Consider the following 25,914-nt stretch of genomic DNA (forward strand, 5'->3'; position numbering starts at 1 on the left):
CTCAGTCACTGGCAGAATCCGGGAGTGGCCCCTTCCGGCTCCTTCCCCAGCATAAGAGCTTTGGCACCACAAATCTCCTCCTACCCTCCTTGCGTTTCACCCCTCTGCGCAATTGGGGCGCCGGAAATGGCGTGCTTCCCTCCTGACCAGCCGGACGAGGTGAGGTGCTAGAGCTCTCAGCAGCATCCCCTGAGCCCTCTCCTCTTTGCTGCTCAAAAGGTCCGTTTCCCTCAGCGGGCCAGGTGGCAGTTCCCTGACAGGAGGGATATTCCTCAGTCCACAGAAGGAGCCAAAAGGGTTAAATTCCCTCCCTGCTTGCTCTGATCCCATTCATTATCAACCTCACCAGGTGATGCTACACGGCTGGTTGGGACCTAAGGCTTCTAAAGTATCTTAAGACATGTTCTTTTGTAAGTTGCATTAAATGGCAGTGCCTAGCCAATGCTATCCTCATCCCCCTAACGATGACACTATCTCCCCCCCCCTTAATATCCTATGAAAATTATTTCTTATTCGGCCTTGGTTAATACTTCTAATAAATGGTTGAATTACCCAAAAATTATAGGGTGACTGTCAGTTATGATTCCCAAAGCCATTTTAGGGCACAGACTTTATTTTAAATGATGAGAAGTCCGTTTGCATTTGATGAATGCACCTCAAAGTAGCAAAAAGGGACACCCCAGCCTTTTATTGCCTGGAACCTAGTACAGTATGCACATTCCTGCCTCGAGCATGAAGAGCTGCCTTGTGTGGGCAGAAGCATTTTGCCAGTCCCACTATGCCGTACTTTGGCTTAGGGTAAGGTGCGGGAGGCAGTGAAGGATAGGCGTGCCTGGCGTGCTCTGGTCCATGGGGTCACGAAGAGTCGGACACGACTGAACGACTCAACAACAACAAGGTGCCATTAACTGCTTCCTGCTTCCTCGCAGCTTTCTGAATTAGTTTCTTGTCAAGAATCAATCCCCTGAGCCTCATTCTGTAAGCTGCTAACTGGAATTGCCTCGTTTTATGTCCTGGGCTGGCATGTATTCTGCTGCGTTACGTCTGTGTGAAAGAACCGACTCCCATCTTGCTGTGGAGCTGGCGTTCTGTGACCAAGGAGATGCTTTAGTACATATTAGATATCTCTGGTTTCAGGAAGCCGAGCCTATGTCCTCTTGTCCCTGAGCCGGCAGGATGGCATTGAGCAACACATGGACTTTGACAGCCGCTACACCCTCCTTGAGCTGTTTGCAGAAACAACATCCTCAGAAGAGCACTGCATGTCCTTTGAAGGGATCCCCCTTCCACAGGTATTAACTGACCTAGGTGGGGCTGCTTCCGAGTTCAGGTCTGGAGGTATATTCGAGGGGGGCGGTAGGGGGCAAGATAATTGTGAAGTGACCTGGAGAGCAGTAATTGTTTATTTATTGAAGGCAGGGGGACAAGTGGACGGAGGACCCCCCCCACCCGTTACTTTATTTATATCCTCTCTTTCTATGCTCAAGGTGCCTCACAAAATCAGCCTTGCAAAAAGCACCACCAACTCTGCACATGTTTTGGACTGCAGTTCCCAGCCGTCAAAGCCAGTGGTCAGGGATGATGAGAGTTAAAAGTCCAAAATAATTTGGAGAGCTGGGAAAGGCTGATTTAAATCGAGGCACTTTAAACAATGGTCTAAGTCAGCAAGGGAGGAAAGGCCGCTTTAAACAATGGATGTGAATCAAGTTTACATGGCTATTTCTTCATAGTTTTGCCCCGTAACGGTGGTGCAGATTTGACCGTGAAAACATGCTGATTTAAGCATAACAGTGTACGTTTTCATTTTATCCTTGCAACCAGGCCTTGCGTCGCTTCGTCACGCGTGTGTAGCATCTTGCATGCTTTTGTTTTCTACCTCTAGAAGGCATGTCTTAAAAACATTCCCCTGTAGCATCTTTATTGTAACCAGCAAACCATGTAAAACAGGAGTGGCCAACCTTTTTCAGCCTGAGGGCCACGTTCCCTCATAGACAACCTTCCAGGGCAGGGCATCAGGTGTGGCACTTGCTTTATATGGCAGACTACAGAACAGCCATGCAACAGCCGAATATTTCCCTCCTTTCCTCTAGGCAAGCAGGAGGGATGTGCAAAGTTCAAGGACACTATTCAACCAGTAAAAAGCATGTGAGAAGGGTGTGGAATAGGCCTGTTGTGGGGGAATGGCCTGTGGGAAGTTCCAAGGGAAAGATAGAAAGGTCTGGAGGGCTGCATTTGGCCCCCAAGCACCAAGCCCATTTTATGTTTACTGAGTTAGTCTTAAAGAATGGTTAAAGCAGTCATGGTCCTACTAGTCCAAATCAAATAAATGGGAAATATACTGCAAGTAAGAAAAGTGCACATCCACTTATTCTGACCCACGTGTGAGGACATAACATGAGCAACTGGAAGAGGTGCTCGTTGCCTCCTATTTCATTTTATTGTGTGCTATTATATTCTATAACAAATTATTGAATATTACTTTATTGGATACGAGTTGTTTATTATTATTATTATTATTATTATTATTATTATTATTATTATTATAATTTTGTATTGGATCAAATTGTTATAAGATGGGTGATCCTTGTTGCACATTTTGTTGATTCTTCAGATTGGAAGCCTCCTTGTGAATAGCAATATAGAAAGATGGTATGCAAATTAAACTTGAAATGAAACGAAATATTCTTGATTGTTGGGGTGGGGGTGGGGAATGGGAAACAGCATTTACTGGGAATGGATGTGTGATCTTATTCCCTGCTCCAGATTCCAGGGAAGCTGCTGTTTTCTCTGGTGAAGCGCTACCTATGTGCCACCTCCCTCGTGGACAAACGCCATAGCGGAACAGACCCAGGAGGGGAGCATGCAACCTCTGAGCCCTTCAGTGCGTGCTCCGGGGACAGCAAAAGGCTGCAGCGTGAGTTTGACTTCAGCATGGCCATGGCCAGCCTTCTTTCAGAGCTGGTGCAGGCCATGGGCTGGGATCGCGGTTGGCAGCTCCAGACTCTTTCCAGGAAGCCGCCTTGGGCAGTCCAGTCTATCTTCCAGTCCCAGGCTCCCAGTGGCGCCACCGTCCCGCCAGCCGCTCGGCTCCCCCAGAAGGAGACCGGCACTTTCAAACTGCGCTCTGCCTTCCCCAGTCGCAACAGCTATGTGGAGTATGTGCAGGAGAAGCTGGTGCGGGGCATGCGCGTTCGCATGTTGGAAGACTACGAGAAAGTATGTGCGGGAGACGAAGGCGAGTTCCTCCAGAGCAATGACGGCACGCCACCGATCCAGGTATTGCTGAGTTTGGGGGGGGGCAAAGCTGCAAGAGGGGAACGTCCTGGCCTCTGGAACCCAGGGGTTGCTGTAATCTATTGAGTTTTGATGTTTGGGGATCTCATTGGGTTTCTGAAGCTATTCTGGCTTGGCGGTATGAGCAGCAGAATCACCACTATGTCAAGAGGAGGGTTTTGGTCTGACTAGGGGCGCCTCTCTGTTGTTCAGCCCCGACCCTGAGGTCCAGCTTTGAGGGCCTTCTGGCAGGTCCCTCATTGTGAGAAGTGAGGTTACAGGGAAGCAGACAGAGGTACTTCTCAGTAGTGGCACCCGCCCTGTGGAATGCCCTCCCATCAGATGTCAAGGAAATAAGCAACTACCTGACTATTAGAAGACACCTGAAAACAGACCTATATCAGGAAGTTTTTAATGTGTGCTGTTTAACTGTTGTTTTAAAATTTGTTGGAAACCGCCCAGAGTGGCTTGGGCAACCCTTTCAGATGCGGGGCACATAAATAATAAATCATTATGACTGCTGAATAATATAAGGGGCAAGGTCAAATGTCCTTGCTTGCAGGACAAGAAGCTGAGTCTTTTTATATATATATGTCGGCCCCTGTTTGTTTCCAGGTTTACTGGGAGTCTCTGGGCCGCACGTACTGGGTGCATTGGCACATGGTTGAGATCATTGGTTGCTCGGGGCATGCAGATGAGAAAGCCCAAGAAAAGTTAACCAGCCTTACAGCTTCTCTGAGACGGGACACAGGTAAGGCAGTGCTGGGATGTTAGATGCATATTCCACCCAGCTGATCATTCATGGTTCTTATCTCTGTCTTTGGGCTGCGTTCTTGCTGCTTGCACTTTCTCTGTAGGCTGGCTTCAGTCCGTTCTTTCCCTGGCTCGCTTGAGTCCTGAATAGATGAAATGGACTGTTGAAAGGATATTTCCCCTCTCCCCTTCTCCATTTTTAGAAGCTCAGCGATCAGAGCACATGCTTTGCTGCCAGGAGCTGGCTGGATGCTGAGCAGCGAGGTTGGAGGCTGACTTAGGAGAAGGGATGAGTGATCTGGCTTAGCCTGTAACAACCAGGAGGCGAGAGGCAGAGGCAGGAGAAGCTGCAGGATTGGAGAGTGAAGAATCAGTGCTGGAGGTCAGGCTGGTGTAAAGTCAAGGGCTTCCACACCTCCTGCTGCCCCCACCTCTCCTGCTCCACTGTCCCCCTGGACCAGGAGAGGGCTGAAATGGGAGGAGCAGAAGCAGGTTACACACAGGCGTAGTCTCTGCTTCTTTGTGTGCAACTCGGGTGGGGAAGATACATAAGTGGAGGTTGAGGGGATGGTGCCTCTCTGTCACGGCAACTGCCTCATCGGCTGCACATCTAGGAGCAGCTGAGAGACGTCGGACTGATGGATGTGCCTTTTCCTAACTTGTAGGTGTACTTTTGGCAATAAAGAGTTAAATCCTCCCTCTCGGCATTCCTTGCCTGACAGCGCCGGCTCCAGGTTCAATGCCTGGCATTTCCAGTTAAAAGGGTCAGCTAGTAGGTGATCATCATCATCATTTTATTTGTATTCCGCCTTTCCATAGTTAAAAACAATGCTGAAGGCAGCTTACAACATGACAAGATTTACATAATTACAAAAGTCATAATAAATAAACCACATTAAAAAATACAACCAAATGGAAAACAGTTTCCACATAAATCAAAATCAAAAACAAAGAATACAGCATTAATATCACAGTTTAAAATGACATAGGTAAAAAATACAGTATTTTCCGGCGTATAAGACAACTGGGTGTATAAGACGACCCCCAACTTTTCCAGTTAAAACATAGAGTTTGAGATATACTTGACTGCAGATTCTCCACGCAGCGTATAAGACGACCCCCAACTTTTGAGAAGATTTTCCTGGATTAAAAAGTAGTCTTATACGCCAGAATATACAGTAACAGCATTTTTTTAAAAAAAAAGGCTTCCCACCCTTCTTGGTTTTTCCCATTCCCGCGGCCATACTGGAGCAGCTCTGCCAGTCAAGTGTCAGGAATTCTGAGCAAGATGAACCAGCGGTCTGGCTTGTTACAAAGCAGCTCCCCATGTTCCTTCCCATGTATGACACCACTGGCTTTGAATTCATTGAAGCCTTGGACTCAAAGCTCATCTCGCCCCTGAGCTCAGTGCATGGCCTTAGGACAGTCGCCAGGTCTAAGCTTCCCATTTGTACTATGGAGATGAGAATACTGGCTTACCTTGCACAAACTTTTATTTTATTATGTTAATTAATTAAATCTATATCCCACCCTTGATCTCAAAGGAGCCCAAAGGCTGCACTTGAAGGGTCATTATATAACAATAAATTCAGTTGGTTTCCCATTTTTCCGTTACATTTCCTTTCTTTCCCCTTTTACCTGTCCATTAGCAGGTCCATCCTATATCTGCTTACCTGGGAGCAAGCCCTATTTAACTCAGCAGGACCTACTTATGTGTAGACGCACCTGTAGGAGTGTGTTATAGTGTTAGAGGTTAAAGTTGCTTTGTGGGTTGGAGCAAAACGGCTGCTTCTTCCAACTGGGCCAGGTTGCTCTGCAAGGGTTTTTTTACTTTGAGGACAGCATTTAAAACAACGCTCTCTTGAGAAGCCATAAAACACCCCTCTGTTACTTTGTGCTCACCTGCAAGCTAACCAGGCAACGTACCGTAAACCGCTTGGGGGCCTGTACTCGGCGCCATACCTGACGGATCATAGGAAGGAGAAATCTGAGACTCTGAGCCGGGCTGAATGGTGGGAGCTCCTCTTCTTCGTTAAGAAGCTAGAACAGCAGGAGCAGCAGGAAGTGGTCCAGCTCATCCAGCAGAATGAGAAGGTAAAGAGCTGGGAAGAACCAGTATTGGGTCATTCATTTAAGGTAGGAATGAGCCGGTGCCTCTCTTGTTTCTATTGCTACTCCCTGTTCCAGGGTGAGAATGTTCTGAGTCTGGAGATGTCAGATGTCAGAAGGAACACTTGTATCATGTATGGTGGGGATGTGAGAAAATCAAAAAGTTCTGGGGTAGTATTCATGAAGAATTAAAAAAGATGTTTAAAACAACATTTGAGAAAAGACCAGAAGCATTTCCTTTAGGTCAGGCATAGGCAAACTCTGCCCTCCAGATGTTTTGAGACTACAACTCCCATCATCCTTCGCTAACAGAACCAGTGGTCAGGGATGATGGGAATTGTAGTCTCAAAACATCTGGAGGGCCGAGTTTGCCTATGCCTGCTCTAGGTATAGTGACAAAAGACATCCCCAATGATAAGAAAATAGTATTCTTATACGCGACAGCTGCCGCCAGGATTCTAGTTGCAAAAAACTGGAAGGGAGACATAGTCGCCTCGGTAGCTGAATGGCAAATTAAATTTTGTGAGTTCATCAATCTGGCCAGAATGACGGCAGCAATTACACTACATTCAAAACAGAAACTAAGGAAGGAATGGCAGTGTGTAGAAGAATACATATTAAAACATTGTCCCAAAAGAAATTCATTGACATGCTTAGACTAAAGTTAGGTTAAAAAGATGGAAAGGGTTCTCTGTGGGCTATCATGCAAAGTGTACGGTTTTAATCACTACATTAAAAGATATAAAAATAAATGATGCCAAGCACGGGTGGAGGGAAGTCACAGGGACATAAAGGGAGAAAATGTATTATTGTATACGGATATATATTTACAGAATGTAAAGTAAAGAATGTCAAAAGATGTTGTAAGACTGTAACAATTATAAATAAATAAATAGAGAGAGAGAGAGAGAATGTTCTGAGTCTCAAATATGCCATATCCCACCCTTCACCCCTGTCCCAGACCAACTTTCCTGGGCTGCATTTTTCTCAGATTGTATAAAAAGATTCAAGGTTGCCCCAGACCTTTCTTTTTGGAGCAGTTGACACATTTCTGGTTTTGAGAAGAGTGCTGGGAACATGTCAGGCGCTGGTTACATCCAGAGGTTTCAGAACTGTCTTCAAAAGGTGGCCCCACATACAAAGCATTGTAGTAGTCCAGCCTGGAGGTTGTAAGAGCATGGATAACTGTGGCCAGGCTATCTCTGCCCATAAAGTGGGGCTGCAGCTGGCACACACTAGCTTTGATTGGTGGAAGGTGTGTTGGGCTACTGAGGATACTTGGGTCACTAGTGCAGGGGTCGGCAAACTAAGGCCTGAGGGCCGGATCAGGCCCAGTTGCCTTCAGGATCTGGCCCGCAGACTGTCCGTGGATCGGCGTGGGGATTCTGTTCGTTTGGGCTGCACCATTTTTTTTCTGCGCCATTCCATCCCCCCCCACACACACACACCGTGGTGGCGCCTCCTCCCTCCCTCCTCCTGGCTTCTCCCCGCCCTGCCTAGAGGAGGAAGGGGGCTGGGCTGAGCTGGCTGAGCACCATTTTAAGCAGCCGAAGTGGACGAACTCGCTCTGCCTACTCACGAGAAGCAGCAGTAGCGGTGGTGGTGGCGGCGAATGTAAGCACAGTAGTTGGGGCTGGGGGGTGGGGAGGAGGACTACTTGCCCCCCCCCTTGCCTCTTCTTCCAGCTCCTCCCCTCCCCATGCCACTTCTCCAGCCTGCCACAAGGTCTGAGGGACAGTGGACCGGCCCGCGGCTAAAAAAAATTGCCGACGCCCTTCTCTAGTATCAAGGTTGAATCAGCGATTACCCCCAAGTCTCTCGATTTTGTTTGCCTTTGTTTTGACGGCGGTTGTAATTGGGAACATGGGCTGCAACGGGGGCTCTGTACATCAAATCTTTCTCTCTGTATTTCAAGCTGCCAGAGCTAGACGAAGAAGGCCTGATCCCGCTGTCTGTGTCCGTAGAGCTAGCTCAGAAAGTGCTGCAGTTCCTGAGCAGGCGCTGCCAGGGCAACGCCCAAAGTGACCTGCGCAGCTCCCACGTCTATCTCAAGTATTCCTCCAGCGAAGGAGGGACAGAGCAGGATGGCCAAAAGGTGGACATGGCCCCTGCGAAGTGTGGTGGCCTTTCCAAAGCCACGGCGTCCAAAAAGACAGAGGAGGACTCGCTGTCTGCCGAAGCGCCTTCTCCAGCTCCATCCTCGGAAGAGAAAACAGACACCCAGCTGGTTCATGAGCTCCTCAGAGTGGAAGGACTTTCTTACCCAGACACGCTGGATGAGAAAGCCAAAGGTAAGTAACTGGCAGACACCGGGACTTAACTTTGCGGTCAAGAGACTTTGCCTTGGACTAAACTAGATGTAACGGCAGGAACCACCAAAAACGAGAGACTTGTATTGAGTCCCCCTCGCTCTCTATAACATTTGTGTAGCTGAGCTTGTACCATCACAGCATTTTGTATTTCCCCATTCCTGCCCTACATCACTGGCTGAGGAGGGCAGAAAAGCAGAACATAGCAGCAAAGGGGATTTTTTTTTTATTAGGCTTCTGGAGTGAGGCCTACTTTTCCCTGCAGCAGCAGCCTTGTGTTGCTTGTCAGGTCTAGCTCGGTCGTTCTTACCTTAACCAGTGGGAAGGCGGTGTGCAAGACACATTTGCCCAACGTGGGGCTTGAACCCACAACCCCGAGAACACGATCAAGTTTCTGGTTTGATAATTGCCCGGGTAGCTTCTTATCGCCACATCCGGTGGGAAGGGGAGAAAAGGAATGCTAGGGAAAGCTTCTAGGGACAAAAAGGTTTTGTGTGTGCTGTGGGTGACTTGAGGAGGAGCAAGCGGGTGCGAGGATGCTCAGATGAAACTGACCGAAGGACCATTGTGCTGATAGATCTGTTGATCAGCTTTCTGCAGTGTGAAGCTGGTCGGGAAGAAGAGCACCATCGAGCAGCTCTCCGATGCCTTGGAGATGATCCAGAAGCCCAGCTGTGATGCCGAGCAGCAGATGGCTGGTCTCAGATTCGTCATAGGCATCTTGGAGGAAGACCTTGAGCGAGAGAGGCAAGAGAAGCATGTCGCCAGGATGGAGTGTGAGCTCTCCAGAAGGTCAGTTCTGGTCTCCTCTTTCTTTCTTTCTTTCTTTAATGTCCACTGCTTACCGCAGGTTCTGGGCATAGTAAGGAAACTGAGTCAGGACATTCTTTCATTGAGAGCCAGTGTGGTGTAGTGGTTAAGAGCGGTAGACTCGTAATCTGGTGAACCGGGTTCGCGCCTCCGCTCCTCCGCATGCAGCTGCTGGGTGACCTTGGGCTAGTCACACTTCTCTGAAGTCTCTCAGCCCCACTCACCTCATAGAGTGTTGGTTGTCGGGGAGGAAGGGAAAGGAGAATGTTAGCCACTTTGAGACTCCTTTGGGTAGTGAAAAGTGGGCTATCAAATCCAAACTCTTCTTCTTCTTCTTCATCTAGCTCAGTAACATCTACATCAGGGTTGAGGCCCTTTTCCCCTGGTCCCCAGCAACATTTGACACCCCACCCCAGCAGTGTCAGAAACTCAGATATATAGTCCCTACCAGAGAAGAATGGCAAACCAAGCTGATGGACTATGCCAAGATGGCAATACTGACTGGGAAACTCAGAAACCAAGAGGACAAAATCTTTATAAAAGAATGGGAAAAATTTGCAAGTTACTTAGGAGACCATTGTAAGCAGATGGAAACATAGGCAGGATTTTGATCCAATCGAACCGAGCTCTAGATCCTCAGTTACAGCTTATTTTTCTGTTATTGTTATTGTTATTATTATTTATTTAATTTATATCCCACCCTGCCTCCCCCAAGGAGCCCATGGGCAGCAAACAGATACAGGATTTAAAAAAGAAAAATGAAGAAAGCACATTCTAAAGCGGTCTAAAAACAAATTATGATAAAAAAATGTCTAAAGCGGTCACAGCTGAAACCATCCTAAAAGCAATCACAATTAAAAACACTCCTCCGTTCAGCCCACCAAATTACTGGGAAAACAGGGATGCTTTCAAATTCCTCCTGGAATAATGACGGAGATAGGAACACCTCACTAGGGAGGGGGATTCCGCAACTGCGGGGAACCACCCCTGAAAAGGCCCTGCCATGGGCCGGGTACCATCTGGACAGTGCCTCTCCCTCCCAGAGTTGGCATCACCAACAAGTTATATATTGACAAGTTGTTTCCTGTTCAGTAGCAAGATGTATTTGCCTTGCCTGGTTATGTGTGCTTGGGGCCTGGTCTCCAGCCTTCTATTGAGGGGCCAGGCTCCTGCGATGACTTGCCCCTTCTGCTGCCCACAGGGAGAAAACGGGGAGGCTGCTGGTGGAGCTGCTAAGTCACCGAGTGGAGGAGAAGCTGGTGGTGGTGTTGGCACTACAGATGCTGCGCAGGTTCATGGCCAAGTATGACTGGCGGGTCCTCTTCGCCCTCGGAGGGGGGTTGCGCTCCGTGCTACAATGCATGCAGAAGCACTCCGCGTCTGCATCGGTGCAGCAGGCCGGCTTAGCGGTACGTTTCCTGTCGTATGCTGTATGGTTTGGGTGCAATGTCATTTCATGAATGTGCATTGCAGTGGTTTCCAGTTGCTGGTCTGCGGCACGCACCCTTTGACTGCCTGGTACATTCCGTTTCTGGGCGCCATGCAGATCACGTGACTCTTGCAGATCACGTGACTCGTATGTGAGCGCAGCCCAGAAGACGTGTGTCTCGTTTTGTGCTGGGACATGTTTTGGAGGGTATCGCGGCACCATTCACATAACACAACCAACCACAGAGGTATCAACGGTTTCAACTTAGCTTTTTAAAAAACCGGATCGCTAATTGGAAGCCACTGGTCTACTGAACTTACAGTTCGCCATTCCTCCAAGGAGAGAGGCTTAATTTTTGTGTTTGAAGCATTTTTATCCCCCCCCCCCCAAGGACAAAGTCCTTTTCAAGGGGAATAAGCAGCAGGACAAAGTTAAAAACTGAACAGCAGGTGCAGCGGCACGTCAGTATAAAGACATTCAGGGAGAAGCTAAATAAGAGCCTGCTGGATCAGGCCAGTGGCCCATCTAGTCCAGCATCCTGTTCTCACAGTGGTCAAATGGGTGCTTGTGGGAAATTCACGGGCAGGACCCGAGGGCAAGAGCATTTCCCCTTCCTGTGATTCCCAGCAACAGGCGTTCAGAGGACCGTGGCTGGTAGCCATTGACAGCCCTCCCCTCCCTGAAGTGGTCTAATTCTCTTTTGAAGGCTTCTAGCACTGCCTGCCGTTGGGAGCGAGTTGCGTGGTTTTAACTATGTGCTGCCTGAAGAAGGGCTTCCTTTTATCTTCCAGCATGCAGTTTCGTTGAGTATGCATGAGTGCTAGAGCCAATGAGAGGGAGAGGGAAGACTTTTCTCCATACAATTGAAACAAACAAGTCTTCCCGGCTGTGTTTAAAGCCATCCAAAGCGAAGGGGGTTGGCACAAATCTTAAGGGGAGAGTGATCTACAAATACGCCACCGGAAAAAGATCCCGTCCCTGATAAAACACCAACCTGACGTGTTTACAAAGATGAGATGCCCCTGCTGTGATCTGTTAGATTGAAGAGAGGAGAGATGGTGGGGAGGTTCTCCTCTCCCTGCTTTATTCCTTGCCATTCAGCTGCTGTCTTTGTCCCCCAGGCGTTGAAGATACTGTTGGGAGCTGGGAACTGTGAGCTACCAGGAGGCTGTGAGAAGCACTACCCTCTGAAACCCTCAGATGCCCAGGCAATGCAAGAGATCTTCGCCGGCGTCGGTCCGGCTTCCAGCAAGGTCCCTGGCAATTTGCTCTGCGCCGTCCCTGCTGCGATCGAGAAGATGCTGAGCACGCCTGGGTAAGGTCAAGGGGGAATCTGGGCGAGGCAAAGGAGCGTTCGTATCTGACGCTTTCAAATTATAAGGAGGGTGGAAAGTCCTTCTGGGGTGGAAAGTCCTGCAGGAGCATGAGTTCTATTCTGCCTCATGGAATTATAGAGTTGAAAGGGACCTTTTGAAGGTAATTTAGCCCAATCCTCTGCTGATGCAGCAAACCCACTATGACACCCCCGAGAGGCGGCTGTGCAGCCTCTGCTGAAGACCCTCTAAAGAAGGAGAGATCCCACTTCCTTCCCCCCAGCCTCTCAAGGCAGGTTCCCTTTGCCGTCTTCCCCCAGGTCCTCGGCAGCAGTTCGGAATGGGCTTCTGGTGCTCAACCGATTGATCGACTACCACAAGGGCCTGGTGGAGCAGCTGGAAAAATGTGACCTCCACGCAGTCCTGCGGAGCTGCTGCCAAGCCAGCCAGAGCTCCAACAAGAGGCTGGCTCGGATAGTGCTCAGCCGCTTGGCTGGACATAAGCTGCCCTTGAGCCAGGAGAACGCAGGTATGACGTGGCTGAGGCTTTCAGGATGGATCTTGGCTGGAGGGTGAACGCTCTCCATTAGCCGCAGTAACCCTGTGCTCTCCTTCCTTGTGGGCCTGAAGACCTTTGAGCCAAGAGGGTGCTGCCTCTCCTCTCTGTGGCACAGGACATTTCTTCCTTTTGACTTTAGTTTGTCACGCACGGATGCTACCGCGCTGCCTTAAATTTTCATTTTTCAGTAATATTTTTTTATCATTAATTGATACACCGTTTATCATAGAATCGTAGAGTTGGAAGGGACCCCAAGGGTCAACTGGTCCCACCCCCTGCAATGCAGGAATCCCAGCTAAAGCATCCATGACAGATGGCCATCCAAGCTCTGATTAAAAACCTCCAAGGAAGGAGAGTCCACCACTTATCAAAATCATATATATCTTCTGGGTAGCTTTTATATCTTATTCTATTCACATTTGCTCAATTTTTAATGCGCTTTGCTTTACTTAACCATATCTTAACTTAAACACCAAATCTTAACACATTTTCTAACAATTAAATCTTTCACACAAAAATATCTTACTAACACTTTTGTCTAACATATACCTGCTAAAGCCGCTATTCTATTTAATTCTGCTCAAATATTCAATTTTACTGATTTAACTAGATAGTCTTTGAATTTCTTCCAATCCCGTGACACCTTCTCCTCCCTCTGGTCCCGGATTCCGGCGGTCAGTTCTGCGAGTTCCATGTATTCCATCATCTTCATCTGCCATTCTTCCACCGTTGGTATCTCTTCGCCTTTCCATGTTCTTGCCAATAAAATTCTAGCTGCTGTTGTGGCATACATAAAAAACACTCTATCCTGACTGGGTATCTCTTCATTAGTTATGCTCAGAAGGAATGCCTCTGGTTTCTTACAAAAGGTAACTTTCATTACCTTCTTGAGTTCATTATAAATCTTATCCCAGAAAGCATTTACCGCTGGGCACAACCACCACATATGAAAAAAGGTACCTTTCGCATGTTTACATTTCCAACATACATCTGACATTTTGGTATTCATCCTGGCCATCTTAACTGGTGTCAAATACCATCTGTAAACCATTTTCATTATATTTTCTCTTAAACTGTGACAAGCAGTGAATTTAATACCTTTTTGCCACAATCCCTCCCAGTCATCCATCATAATATTATGTCCTATATCTTTCGCCCCACTTATCTGGAAACTTTGAAACGGTTCACCGTGTGTGTGTGTGTGTGTGTGTGTGTGTGTGTGAAAGAGAGAGAGAGAGATTCATGTATATGTGTGTGTGGTATGTGTGTGTGAAAGAGAGAGTTAGAGATTCGTGTGTGTGGGTGGGTGGGTGGGTGTGAAAGAGAGAGAGAGATTCGTGTATGTGTGTGTGCGTGCACACACACACAAGCACAGCAAAAAATAATAATCAAACAATTTACATGAAAAGGCCCCAAGTACATAAACAGTATCCATAGCCATAAAAACATTATCAATGTAAAAGAAGTCAGAAAGCAGCATAGTGTAGAATTGCTCATCCTCACTCTGCATATAATAATATAATCATTTACTGTTCTCTGTATCAAGCAACCCCCAAAACACATACTTGAATGTGCATTATGCGATAAACCGATAAACCAGCATCGCTCGTGCCCTGGAGGCGGGAGTTTTTTTTTTTTTAAATAGATAAATAAAAATGGGATGTATCCAAAGTAGAGCTGTGTGAGCATTTCGTCAGCACAAGGATTTCTATTTGCACAAGAGAACATTCCCTTCTTTCTCCCCATGAACTGCCCCCCCCAAAAAAAATCTGCGTTAAGGGTTCTCACAACCCTCTGGGGCAGATTTGGAGAGGGTGCACTGGGTGGAAATTCTTGCACTGACAGGGTGTTGAATTGCCACCCTTTGGTTCCAGAAGTTAAGAAGGTTTCTGGAAAGATAAAAACAAAACAACTTCAGGACAAGGTAGTGGCGTCCTCCCTGTGGAACACCCCCACCCCGCCCCTTCAGATGTCAAGGAGATAAAGAATAGCACAACTTTTAGAAGACATCTGAAGGCAGCCCCGTAACGCTTGGTGTTTTTATTATGGTTTTAATTATGCTGTAAGCTGCCCAGAGTGGCTGGGGAAACCCAGCCAGATGGGCTGGGTATAAATAAAATTATTGTTGTTGTTGTTGTTGTTGTTGTTGTTGTTGTTGTTGTTGTTATTCAAGGGCAAAGTTCTAAGCTCTGCCCTTCGAAATGTCTTCCCTCCCCAACCAACCAGTCTCTGCAGCCTCCTTTGGCCTGAAGGACATCGATGTTCCCAAACTGCTGAGCAGTCTGCACACCAGCAGTGTTTGCAAGGAGATGGTGATGGCTCTGGAGGGCTGCATTTGTGGTCAGGGTGCCTTCCCCGTGGGAAACAGCTGTGAGTTTCTGGCAGACGTACTTCTGCTCAAAGACTTGGTGCCACTGGGATCTGAGAAGCACGTGCTGCTCGGAACGTTAAGGTACGGCTCACGTAGTTTGATGCCGGCTTACCATGTTGACCCAAGAGAGTTGCGCTCACCCCGAAGGCTGGGAGGCCATCGTACCTCTCTCGCCTTGTAAATGGGGCAAGACCGACATTTGCAAAAGCCAACACGGACTTTGGGGAAATGGATGAGAAGTGTACAAGTCCTTCGCAACCATTTGGGAACAAACAAACGGCCTCGGTCCAATATACCTGAAGGAGCGTGTCCACCCCCATTGTTCTGCCCGGACACTGAGGTCCAGTGCCGAGGGCCTTCTGGCGGTTCCCTCACTGTGAGAAGCCAAGTTACAGGGAACCAGGCAGAGGGCCTTCTCGGTAGTGGCACCCGCCCTGTGGAACGCCCTCTCACCAGATGTCAAAGAGAAAAACAACTACCAGACTTTTAGAAGACATCTGAAGGCAGCCCTGTTTAGGGAAGCTTTTAATGTTTAATAGATTATTGCAGATGGGCGGGGTATACATAATAAATTATTATTATTATTATTATTATTATTATTATTATTATTATTATTATTACTACAACAACAACAAAAGCCCAGCCAATCAGTATGTTTAGTTGAGCTCTGCAATCGTTTTGTGACTTTTATAGGCACTGAATGTTATTTCAATGGGGAATGCAGACACCAGGATAAATCAAAAAAGCACGTTGACTGCTTAAAAAACCCGACACTTTCTCAACCAGAGGGAAATGTGTCGCGATGCATGACATATGCAGAGCATTGCCATTCCTTATCCCAAACTAGAACTCCGGAGAGAGTGCCAAGCTGTGCATGTGAATAATAATATGAAGGAGACTAATGATATAAAGGAAATCAGAAGCATGAAAGAAAGTAGATAATTAATTTTGGGTGGTTTCAAGGCAGTTTGCTTTTGCATCGCAAGATTATTGTTGGCAGGGTCTTGCGTTGTAGTCTGGAGCGATCACTTTGGAGGAGCTCAGCTGTTGCTTTTAACGTGTCTCTTTTCAGAACTTTCCCTCCTCCTCTTCTCTCTTCTTTGCTCCAGGCTTTTGAACAAGTTTCTGGGCAGTTCCTGGGAAGACTCGGTGCCCTGGCATAAGTGCATTGAGTCTTGCTTGTCTTCCATGAGTGCCCACCTAAATGATCAAGAGGTAGGGAGGAAGAATCGGTGGGGAGGGAGGTGGGAGGAAGAACTACCCGGGATCTTGGAGCATGTTCTGTGATCCAGTCTCATACGTCGCAGACGTTCTATGGAATTTGTTGAACAGATGGTGATTATTTAAATGGAACTTTCCCACTAAAAGTAAAAAGTCCACTTAGTGCCTTCTTTTCCTAAGCTTTATTTGTGAACGGTGATTTTTTAAAGAAAAAAGTGATCTCAGCATTTTTATGCAAATTACTTACTTGTTTTGGGATGCGGGTGGCGTTGTGGTCTAAACCACAGAGCCTAGGGCTTCCCGATCAGAAGTTCGGCGGTTCGAATCCCCGCAACGGGGTGAGCTCCCATTGCTCGGTCCCTGTTCCTGCCAACCTAGCAGTTTGAAAGCACATCAGAGTTAAAGTAGATAAATAGGTACCGCTCCGGCGGGAAGCTAAACTGCATTTCTGTGCGCTGCGCTGCTTTGCCAGAAGCGGCTTAGTCATGCTGGCCACATGACCCGGAAGCTGTACGCCGGCTCCCTCGGCCAGTAAAGTGAGATGAGCACCGCAACCCCAGAGTCGGACACGACTGGACATAATGGTCAGGGGTCCCTTTACCTTTACCTTACTTACTTGTTGTGTTTATTTATTTATTATAAATTCCTGATATGCTTTTATATTCCTCCCTTTGCCTGCAGGTTGTCCAGGAGTCCATTGATTTCCTCCATCACTTGGCAACCCTGGACAGAGACTGTGCCGTTTCCATGTGCTGCCTGCGTACCGAGGAAGCCTTGGCCAAAGTCGTGGAGAAGCATGGCTCCGGTCTCCCACGGGTGACGGAACTGGGGGACCTCGTGAGCAAGTGCGAGAAGTATGCCGGCCTGTATAAGAAGATGACCGCCAGCATCCTGGCTGGCTGCATCCAGGTAAATCCCGGTACCTTTTGTGGGGAATGTAGCTTGGGAGTGCAGGCCAGGTGGAGCAGAGTCGCTTGCAGATTCGGTGCTGCCTTGAGCATTGGCTGCTTTGCATGGAGAAAAAACCATGCAAATGTATTGGGGAAACAGGAAGAAATGTCATGGAAGCTTTGCCTTGCTTGTGGTCATTGCTGTCCTGGCCTTCTTCGGGAGGGAAGGGCAGGATTAAAAAATTCCTTAAGGAAGGAAGGAAGGAGTCATCCTCCCCAAACAGCTTCTGAGTCTTGGGCTTCTTCCAGCTCAGTTGGTAGAGCATGAGACTCTCGATCTCAGGGTTGTGGGTTCAAGCCCCACGTTGGGCAAAAGATTCCTGCATTGGATGCTATTGGACTAGATCAGGCATGGCCAAACTTGGCCCTCTAGCTGTTTTGGGACTACAATTCCTATCATCCCTGACCTCTGGTCCTGTTAGCTAGGGATGATGGGAGTTGGTGTCCCAAAACAGCTGGATGGCCAAGTTTGCCTGATTATTATTAATAATAGAATAATAGCATTAATAATAATAATAATAAATTTAATTTATGAATCGCTTCCTACGGCCATCCAACCTCTGCTTAAATGCCCTCAAGGAAAGAGAGTCCACCAACTCTCATGGGAATCTGTTCCACTGTCGGACAGCGCTTACTGTCGGAATGTTTAGTCCTTTCTTGTAACTTGAAGCCGCTGGTTGGAATCCTACCCTCCGAAGCAGGAGGAAACAAGCTTGCTCCATCTTCCATGTGACAGCCCTTGAGATACCTGAAGATGGCTATCGTATCTCCAGTCAGTCTCCTCTTTTCCAGGTTAAACATGCCCTGCTCCTTCGACCATTCCTCACAGGGCTTGGTTTCCAAACCCTGTGTTATCTTGGTCACCTTCCTCTGCACACTTTCCAGCTTCTCAGTATCCATCTTATGCTGGTCCTAAGCTGCATAGGGAGTTGTCCACCTTGAGCTTCCATAAAGCTAGCTCTGCCTTCTTAATGCCCTTTAATACGTTGGGTGTCTCTTCGCCCTCTTTCTCCTCTTCCCTCCACTCCCAAATGCACAGGTGGTTCTGGGTCAAGTAGAAGAACACAGGCAGACTCACCAGCCTATCAACATCCCATTCTTTGACGTGTTCTTGCACAGTCTTTGCCAAGGTGAGTGTCCTTTTAGCCTTCAGAGCTGTCGACGTCTCATTCCTTTTACGGCTCTGGCCATTTGTACCAAGCCCAGGGTCATTTCTTCTTTGCTCAGGCTGCAGCACGGAGGTCAAGGACAGCAAGTGTTGGGAGAGGGTGGAAGTCTCCTCCAACCCTCAGCAAGCCAGCAAGCTGACAGACGGGAACCCCAAAACCTACTGGGAGTCTAATGGCAACAGCACCTCCCACCATATCAATATCTATATGCATCGTGGGGTCGTAATCCGGTGAGTATACATAAGCAGGGACTTGTAGGGAGATGAGATCTGGGGCTTGGGTCTGATGGGAAAAGGGCTTTTCTTGCTGTTGTAATAGTTGAGGGTGGTAATAATAATAATAATAATAATAATAATAATAATAATAATAATTTATACCCCACCCATCTGGCTGGGTTTCCCCAGCCACTCTGGGTGTATCCCAACAGAATATTAATATTAATAATAATAACAACAATAAAGTGATAAAACATCAAACATTAAAAACTTCCCTAAACAGGGCTGCCATCAGATGTCTTCTGAAAGTCAGATAGTTATTTCCTTGACATCTGATGGGAGGGCATTCCACAGGGCGGGTGCCACTACCGAGAAGGCCCTCTGCCTGGTTCCCTGTAACCTCACTTCTCGCAGTGAGGAGAACCGCCAGAAGGCCCTCGGCGCTGGACCTCAGTGTCCGGGCAGAACGATGGGGGTGGAGACACTCCTTCAGGTATACTGGGCCAAGGCCATTTAGGACTTGCTTGGCAGGGGGTTGGACTGGATGGCCCTTGTGGTCTCTTCCAACTCTATGATTCTATGAGTTTTAAGGTCAGCACCAACACTTTGAATTGTGCTCGGAAACGTACTGGGAGCCAATGTAGGTCTTTCAAGACCGGTGTTATGTGGTCTCGGCGGCTGCTCCCAGTCACCAGTCTATCTGCCACATTCTGGATTAGTTGCAGTTTCCGGGTCACCTTCAAAGGCAGCCCCATGTAGAGCGCATTGCAGTAGTCTAAGGGGTGGCATTTCTGCCAGTTTGCTCAAAGAGGTGTGTTTAAAGAAATGTGGTAAAAATAATCCCCACTGGAGATCTCCAGATGGATTTTCTCCTTTATTCTGTGGGTGTTTTGGAAGACACTCAGTAATAGGTCGGTAAAAGGGCTGCCTCTTCCCATATAAACCACCCCAGACTCTGCTTTCATCATCTGAGGCCCTTCTTCATGCGTCTCCTCCACGTGAAGTCTGAAGGGCGGCAACACGAGAACAGGCCTTTTCTGCAGTGGCTCTTGGTGGAATGCTCTCCCCAGGGAGATTTGCCTGGCCCCTTCCTTACATACCTTTAGGCGCCAGGCAGAAACATTTCTCTTCAAACCAGGCCTTTGGCTGATTAATATTCCTTGGCCTCTTAAATCTGTGTAGTGGAGAGGGGGTTATTGTTTTGTTGTTTTTGTTCTAACTGTTTATTTGTTGCTTTAACCTTGTATCTTGCGAACTGCCCTGAGATCTTGTGATCTCTTGCGGCATATCAATCTAATAAACAAACAAACAACCAAAATATGTCTATCAAAATTTTATGTTTAATTCTTGGCTTTCCCTCCCTGCCAGATGAATTTAGAAATATCCTTCTTCCACTCCTTGAAGCAGCCTGCATTATTTACAGTTGGTATTGATTGGAATAAAAAAAACAGCATCCTGGGAAATAGATTTATTTTGATAGCTGAGATTCTGCCCAGCAGGGAGAGCTTCATTCTCTCCCAAATCTCCAGCTCTTTCTTAATCCCTTTCCGCAGTTTAACATGGTTATTTTCAAATGAGTTGAGATTTCTTAACTGTGAGCCAGAGGCAGCATTAAGATAAACTCAACAGTGTAAATAAGTTTTGATGGAAGTAACAATGGAATACTGAATGGTTTAGTTTATATAAAGATATGCAGGGATTTATGCTGTGCAAAATGAACCATGGAAAGAGAAGAAGGGAAGTCATTGATATTTTAAGGTTGCCTAAATGAATATTCTAAATTGTGAAACAGAAAATTTAATACAAAAAAAAAATAAAATAAAGATGGTTGGATGCCAGGCATAGAGATCCAAGTTTCTTGTTGCGCCAGGAATGTGTGAACATGTTGGTTCTCGTGGAACGAGGCAGACGTGGTCTCCTGCCTTTTTCTGAAAAGGTCCCAGGCTCTCAACAGGAGGCCTGGGTTTTGCTCTGAAGCCCCTGCTCTCTCCCTGCACAGGCAGATGTCTCTGTTGGTGACCAGCGAGGATTCCAGCTACATGCCAGCGCGTATTATGGTCTTGGGAGGGGAGAGCGCAGCCAGCGTCAGCGTCAAGCTCAATACGGTCAGTGCTTCAGCCTGAAAGGTGCTTCCATGGCTAGAGACTCGAGAGCCTCAAGCTCTTCCCTGTGCCACGGAAGGGCTCCTGGCTCTGAGATGCGCACCACACTTGACAAGGTTTTGCCTTTGTTAGCACAGCTTCAAGGGGGAAGGAGTGTAGGCTAAGTGGTGGAGGATGCATGCCTTGCATCCAGAAGGTTAGTCTCTGGTTCAAAGGAGGAATAGTAATAATAATAATAATAATATATTATTTATACCCCGCCCATCTGGCTGGGTTTCCCCAGCCACTCTGGGCAGCTTCCAACAGAATGTTAAAATACAATAATCTATTAAACATTAAAAGCTTCCCTAAACAGGGCTGCCTTCAGATGTCTTCTAAAAGTCTGGTACAGTGGTACCTCAGGTTACATACATTTCAGGTTACAGACTCCGCTAACCCAGAAATAACGCTTCGGGTTAAGAACTTTGCTTCAGGATAAGAACAGAAATTGTGCTCTGGAGGCGCAGCGGCAGCAGGAGGCCCCATTATCTAAAGTGGTGCTTCAGGTTAAGAACAGTTTCAGGTTAAGAACGGACCTCCAGAATGAATTAAGTTCTTAACCAGAGGTACCACTGTAGTTGTTTTTCTCTTTGACATCTGATAGGAGGGCGTTCCACAGGGCGGGTGCCACTACCGAGAAGGCCCTCTGCCTGGTTCCCTGTAACCTCACTTCTCGCAGTGAGGTAACTTCCAGAAGACCCTTGGCACTGGACCTCAGTGTCTGGGCAGAATGATGGGGGTGGATACACTCCTTCAGGTATACTGGACCAAAGCCGTTTAGGGCTTTAAAGGTTTCATCAGGCGATAGGAAAGACCTTTGGCTGAGAGCTGCTGCCAGTCGGAGTGGACCAGGAGCAGGGGACATTTGGTCCTCCAGGGGTTGCTGAACAGCAGCTCCCATCAGCCCCAGCAAGCATCCCTCCAGTTATCAGGGATGATGGGAGTTGTGCTTCCAAGCAGCATCCGGAGGACGTTTAAAATTTCATTTCATTTCATTTTTAATTAGCACCCCACCTTTCTGTACCACAAGCTGAAGAAACAAGAAACACACAACGAAGATCACGCCCCTTAAAACAATCTGACCCGATCTGAAAACAGTCACGATAAGAAACACACAACTTTAAAACTTGCACAATGAAATTGAACGCCAGCAAACAATAATTAAACGGGAATTCGCTCTTGATAATTACAATAAATAATTTCTAAACCATCATCAATAAAAAATAACAGCAAGTCACGGTGCATAAAATTGCACAATACATAGAAAAACCCAGATAAAAGGATCAAATTGAGATGCACAACTTACAAAAGTATTGTACAAAGTACAGATACACAAACACATACAGAGGCAATTGACACCAGCAACCCAGTGGGAGGGAAGAAGAGAGCAAAGGCAACATTAGGGCCTCCCTGCCCCTTTTCTCCTCCTCTGTGATAGAGAGGCATCTTCACAATGACAAATCCAAGCAGCATCTTCTCCTTTCCTGCCCAAAGGTGACTGTCCCGCCATCGGCCAGCAGAGTGATCCTCCTGGAGAACATGAACTGCTTCTGGCCCATCATACAGATCAAGATCAAGCGCTGTCAGCAGGTAGGAGGCAGGCCGGACTGTGCACCTTTTGCCGTGTTCTGGTGGGCCCTCCCCACAGGTGCTGCCTTGATTTCACTGGGAAGGTTTGTGTCGTCCTCAGGGGGGCATTGACACTCGCGTGCGGGGCATCGAGGTGCTGGGTCCCAAGCCCACCTTCTGGCCCATCTTCAAGGAGCAGCTGTGCCGGCGCACGTACCTCTTCTACACCACCAAGGCGCACACCTGGTGCCAGGAAATCTCAGAAGACCGGATGCAGCTGCTGCAGCTCTTCAGCAGGTCTGTGCCTCTCTTGCCCTTTCCCTGGGGCTGCAGGTGGGGAGGGGCAGGGGTGTCCTGTGGGGCAGGGAGGGGTCTCCCTCTTGCGGTGGGAGGGGGTCCACATTCCCAGCCCTTCCCACGCTTACCCCAAGACAGGGTCTGTTGATGGACTACAATTCCCATCATCCCTGACCATTGGTCCTGCTTACTAGGGATGATGGGAGTTGTAGTCTAAGAACAGCTGGAGACCCAAGTTTGGGAAACGCTGCTGGAAGAGATCCATCCTGCTCCTCTCCCCTTGCATCTTAATGATGATGATGATGATAATTAATAATAATAATTAATAATAATTTTATTATTTATACCCCACCCATCTGGCTGGGTTTCATGTTGTTCAAGCTCCTGCACCCTGTGTATGCATTGCTACTCAGCCCATTTGTCCCTGACCTCCAAAGGCCTCTAAGCGTCACCCGTCAGCAGCTGACCCTCCACCCCTTTGCCGTTTCAGGTTGAACAGTGCCTTGCGCCACGAGCAGGTCTTTGCCGACCGCTTCCTTCCCGACGACGAAGCTGCCCAGGCCCTGGGCAAGACCTGCTGGGAGGCTCTGATCAGCCCTTTGGTGCAGAGCATCACCACTCCAGGTATGGCATCTCCTTCCTGGCACAAGTCCTCAGGGAGCCACACCATCCCCCCCTCCCCTCTCCCAGCAGCCCTCCATGTTGACTCTTTCCTGCCCTTCCAGATCCCAGCGGCATCAGCCCCCTTTCCTGGCTCCTGAGCCAATACCTGGAGAACCTGGAGGCGTCCCGGAGCGCCAAAAGCCGGGCGGCCATCTTCAACTCTCGCGTCCGGCGCCTGAGCCACCTGCTGGTGCACGTGGACTCCAGCAGCCCTGAACCCGAAGAGCTCAAGCCCCCCGTGAAATCCAGTGAGTGTCTCCCCACTCCCTGCCCCGGGGGGGGGCAGGTCCCCTTTCCGAATTGGAGGTGGGAAGGTCATCGCAGGGGAGCCTCTGGGAGCCAGGCAGACCTTGGCAGGAGCAAGAAGAGTGTCTGTCGTGTCCGGGGCTGCAAGGGGGGTGGCGTTGGAGGAAGAGGCTTCCTTGGGGAGGAACTGGGGAGGGAGGAGAGCCCTCAAGGTCCCGTATAGTCAGAAGTGGGTGCCTGGGTGCTCTGGTCCTTGTGAATAACGCCGCACGACCCCCACTTTGCAGACGGGAAGAACGGGAAGAACAAAGAGTCGAGCTCTGGGACTGTCAAGGCAGCTGTGAAGAAGCCCAGCAGCACCACTGGCATCACCCAGTGCTGGAAAGGGGTGGTCCAGCAGCAGGTAGGGGGAGCAGAGGAACAGGGTCCGGCACCCAGAGTGCGAATGGGGACGCCAAGCAGGGTGAGATGTGCCTTAGCGACTCTCCATTGCTGCAAATGGGTGTCTTCCTGGCCACATCTTCCATGGCAGACCATCCACTAGTCCTGCTGCGTTGTTCTCACTGCTGCGTGTATATCTGTGTTTGCATGCAGTTGCTTCCCTGCTTATTAAGGGAAAGGCAGCCTTGGGGAGAGCTGAGGCTGCAGGACAGGACTGGGTGTGGATCAGACTCTCCCAAGAAAAGGGGTTTCCTGGCTCCAAGCTCTGCGAGGTGCTGCTAAATTAGGTGGGATCCTCGTTCTTATTTTGAAACTTCTGCCCCAGTTCCAGTCACATGCACAGACTTTCCTGACGACTGACAACCAATGATGAGATAAACAGGCAACCAGTCTGCATTCTCTCTCGTAATCCAACGCCAGGCATCACTGCCAGCAGGAAGACTTCCAGGCAGGCCCCAGGGAGCCAGAGACGGGCATGTGGGTTGCTCTGACCCTGTTGTGCTCCTGCCGTCCCTCTGCCCAGGTGAAGCTGTTCCTGGAGTCCTCCTGGCAGGCCTCTGACTTTGTGGAGCGCTACTGCAACACCTACCTGCGTCTCCGCACCGCCATGGAGGAGCTCTTTGGGCAGCAGATGTCCTTCATGCTGGCCCTGTGCCACGGCTTCTCAGGGGGTCTGCTGCAGCTCTCCTTCCTGACAGCCATGCATGTGAGTAAGGGCGGAAGGGTGGGGGGCACGGCCTAGAAATGGGGGAGGTCATTTGCAAGGAGCAGAGCTGTCCCTCTGACTTCCCCCCTGGCTCTGCAGGCAGCCCGGCCTTGCCCCTTGCGGCTCCAGGGATGTCAAACGTAGCCTCATCTCAGAGCCTGCTTGGCTCCACTGGCATCACAGAGCAGCTAGCTTCCCCTTCTGGGATCTTCCCCAGATGACTTGTCCATCCCCTTCCCTGGAGGCGTTGCTGCTGGTTTGGAGGGAGGAATCCCCTCCGCCCACCTCCCCTCCCCTCCCCTCTCCCTTCATGGAAGCTCCACCTGCTTCTTCTCCCTGCTTCAACTGGTGCCTCTTGCTCTGTGGCCAACAGGTGAGTGAGCAGTTTGCCCGCTACATCGACCGGTGGATCCAGGAGAGCTGGGCGGACTCTGGCAACGTGGAGACTTTGCGGCGCCTGCAGCAGAGCCTGGAGCCCGTCCTCTTCCTGGCAGGCCTGGAGTTGGCCAACACCTTTGAGCACTTCTACCGGTGAGGAGGCCTTCGCGGGACAGATGTGTGGAATCGTAGAGGGGAGGGCCAGAGCTTGGGGGGGGGGAAGCAGCTGCCGTAAATGCAGAAGGTCTTGGGTTGAGTCTCCAGGAAGGAGGGAGATATTCCTGCCTGAAGCCGCTGCCAGTCAGTGTAGCCAATACTGAGCTGGAGGGACCAAGGTCTGACCTCTCTTCTTGTGCAGGTACTACCTGGGAGACCGGCTCCTGTCGCAGGGCAAGACGTGGCTGGAGTGTGCCGTGGTGGAGCACATTGGGCTCTGCTTCCCCAACCGTTTCCCCCAGCAGATGCTGAAGAACCTGAGTGAGCTGGAGGAGCAGCAGCAGCAGTTCCACCTCTTCCAGCTGGAGCAGCTGGACAAGCACCTGCTGGAACTCGACCAGGATGGGAACTGGGAGGCGGAGGAGGAGATGGCGGAAGGAGAGGTGAGAGACGAAGGAGGGACCAGCAGGGCAGAGCACCATCCCTGCGGACCACGCAGGAGGCCTTTTCTTCCTCCGTTGACACTGCCTGGGGAGCTCCCACTGTCCGCCAAAGCCACAAACCTTCTTTGTTTCCCCAGATGGTGGAGGCGCAGCAGCTGTTCTCTCGGGAGGAAGAGGCCGAGGTGAAGGTGCTGGCGTTGTCTCCACGCTGTTGGACCATCTCCTCATTCTGCTACCTGGAGGATCCTGCCAGGTTCTTCCCAGAATCCCTCAGTCAGCACCTGAGCAAGTTTGCTGACTTCTACACCCAGAGTGAGTGCCAGGCTGTTCTTGAGCCCAAAGTGAGCAGCTCCTTCCTTGCAGGCCTCCTTGCCTCCCTTAGACTGAGTTTCT

General features: G+C 49.1%; 1 protein-coding gene across 2 annotated transcripts in view; it reads left to right on the forward strand.

Annotated features, from left to right (window-relative positions):
• Window positions 1-25,914, forward strand: part of LOC117044312 (cullin-9-like) — a 32,486-nt gene that overhangs the window by 4,247 nt on the left and 2,325 nt on the right. For both annotated transcript variants that reach the window (XM_033144946.1, XM_033144947.1), the window contains exons 3-26: window positions 1,138-1,292; window positions 2,764-3,276; window positions 3,889-4,024; window positions 5,936-6,120; window positions 8,051-8,426; window positions 9,035-9,236; window positions 10,456-10,663; window positions 11,805-11,998; window positions 12,317-12,525; window positions 14,782-15,007; window positions 16,036-16,141; window positions 16,829-17,056; window positions 18,137-18,227; window positions 18,325-18,496; window positions 20,481-20,586; window positions 22,117-22,212; window positions 22,313-22,488; window positions 22,979-23,112; window positions 23,214-23,399; window positions 23,685-23,800; window positions 24,362-24,544; window positions 24,918-25,075; window positions 25,281-25,521; window positions 25,659-25,833. In XM_033144946.1, the coding sequence (XP_033000837.1) occupies window positions 1,138-1,292; window positions 2,764-3,276; window positions 3,889-4,024; window positions 5,936-6,120; window positions 8,051-8,426; window positions 9,035-9,236; window positions 10,456-10,663; window positions 11,805-11,998; window positions 12,317-12,525; window positions 14,782-15,007; window positions 16,036-16,141; window positions 16,829-17,056; window positions 18,137-18,227; window positions 18,325-18,496; window positions 20,481-20,586; window positions 22,117-22,212; window positions 22,313-22,488; window positions 22,979-23,112; window positions 23,214-23,399; window positions 23,685-23,800; window positions 24,362-24,544; window positions 24,918-25,075; window positions 25,281-25,521; window positions 25,659-25,833 (4,572 nt within the window). The remainder of the gene's footprint in view (window positions 1-1,137; window positions 1,293-2,763; window positions 3,277-3,888; window positions 4,025-5,935; window positions 6,121-8,050; window positions 8,427-9,034; window positions 9,237-10,455; window positions 10,664-11,804; window positions 11,999-12,316; window positions 12,526-14,781; window positions 15,008-16,035; window positions 16,142-16,828; window positions 17,057-18,136; window positions 18,228-18,324; window positions 18,497-20,480; window positions 20,587-22,116; window positions 22,213-22,312; window positions 22,489-22,978; window positions 23,113-23,213; window positions 23,400-23,684; window positions 23,801-24,361; window positions 24,545-24,917; window positions 25,076-25,280; window positions 25,522-25,658; window positions 25,834-25,914) is intronic.

The sequence above is a fragment of the Lacerta agilis genome, chromosome 3 (genome assembly GCF_009819535.1).
Source record: "Lacerta agilis isolate rLacAgi1 chromosome 3, rLacAgi1.pri, whole genome shotgun sequence".
NCBI classification, from domain to species: Eukaryota; Metazoa; Chordata; class Lepidosauria; order Squamata; family Lacertidae; genus Lacerta; species Lacerta agilis.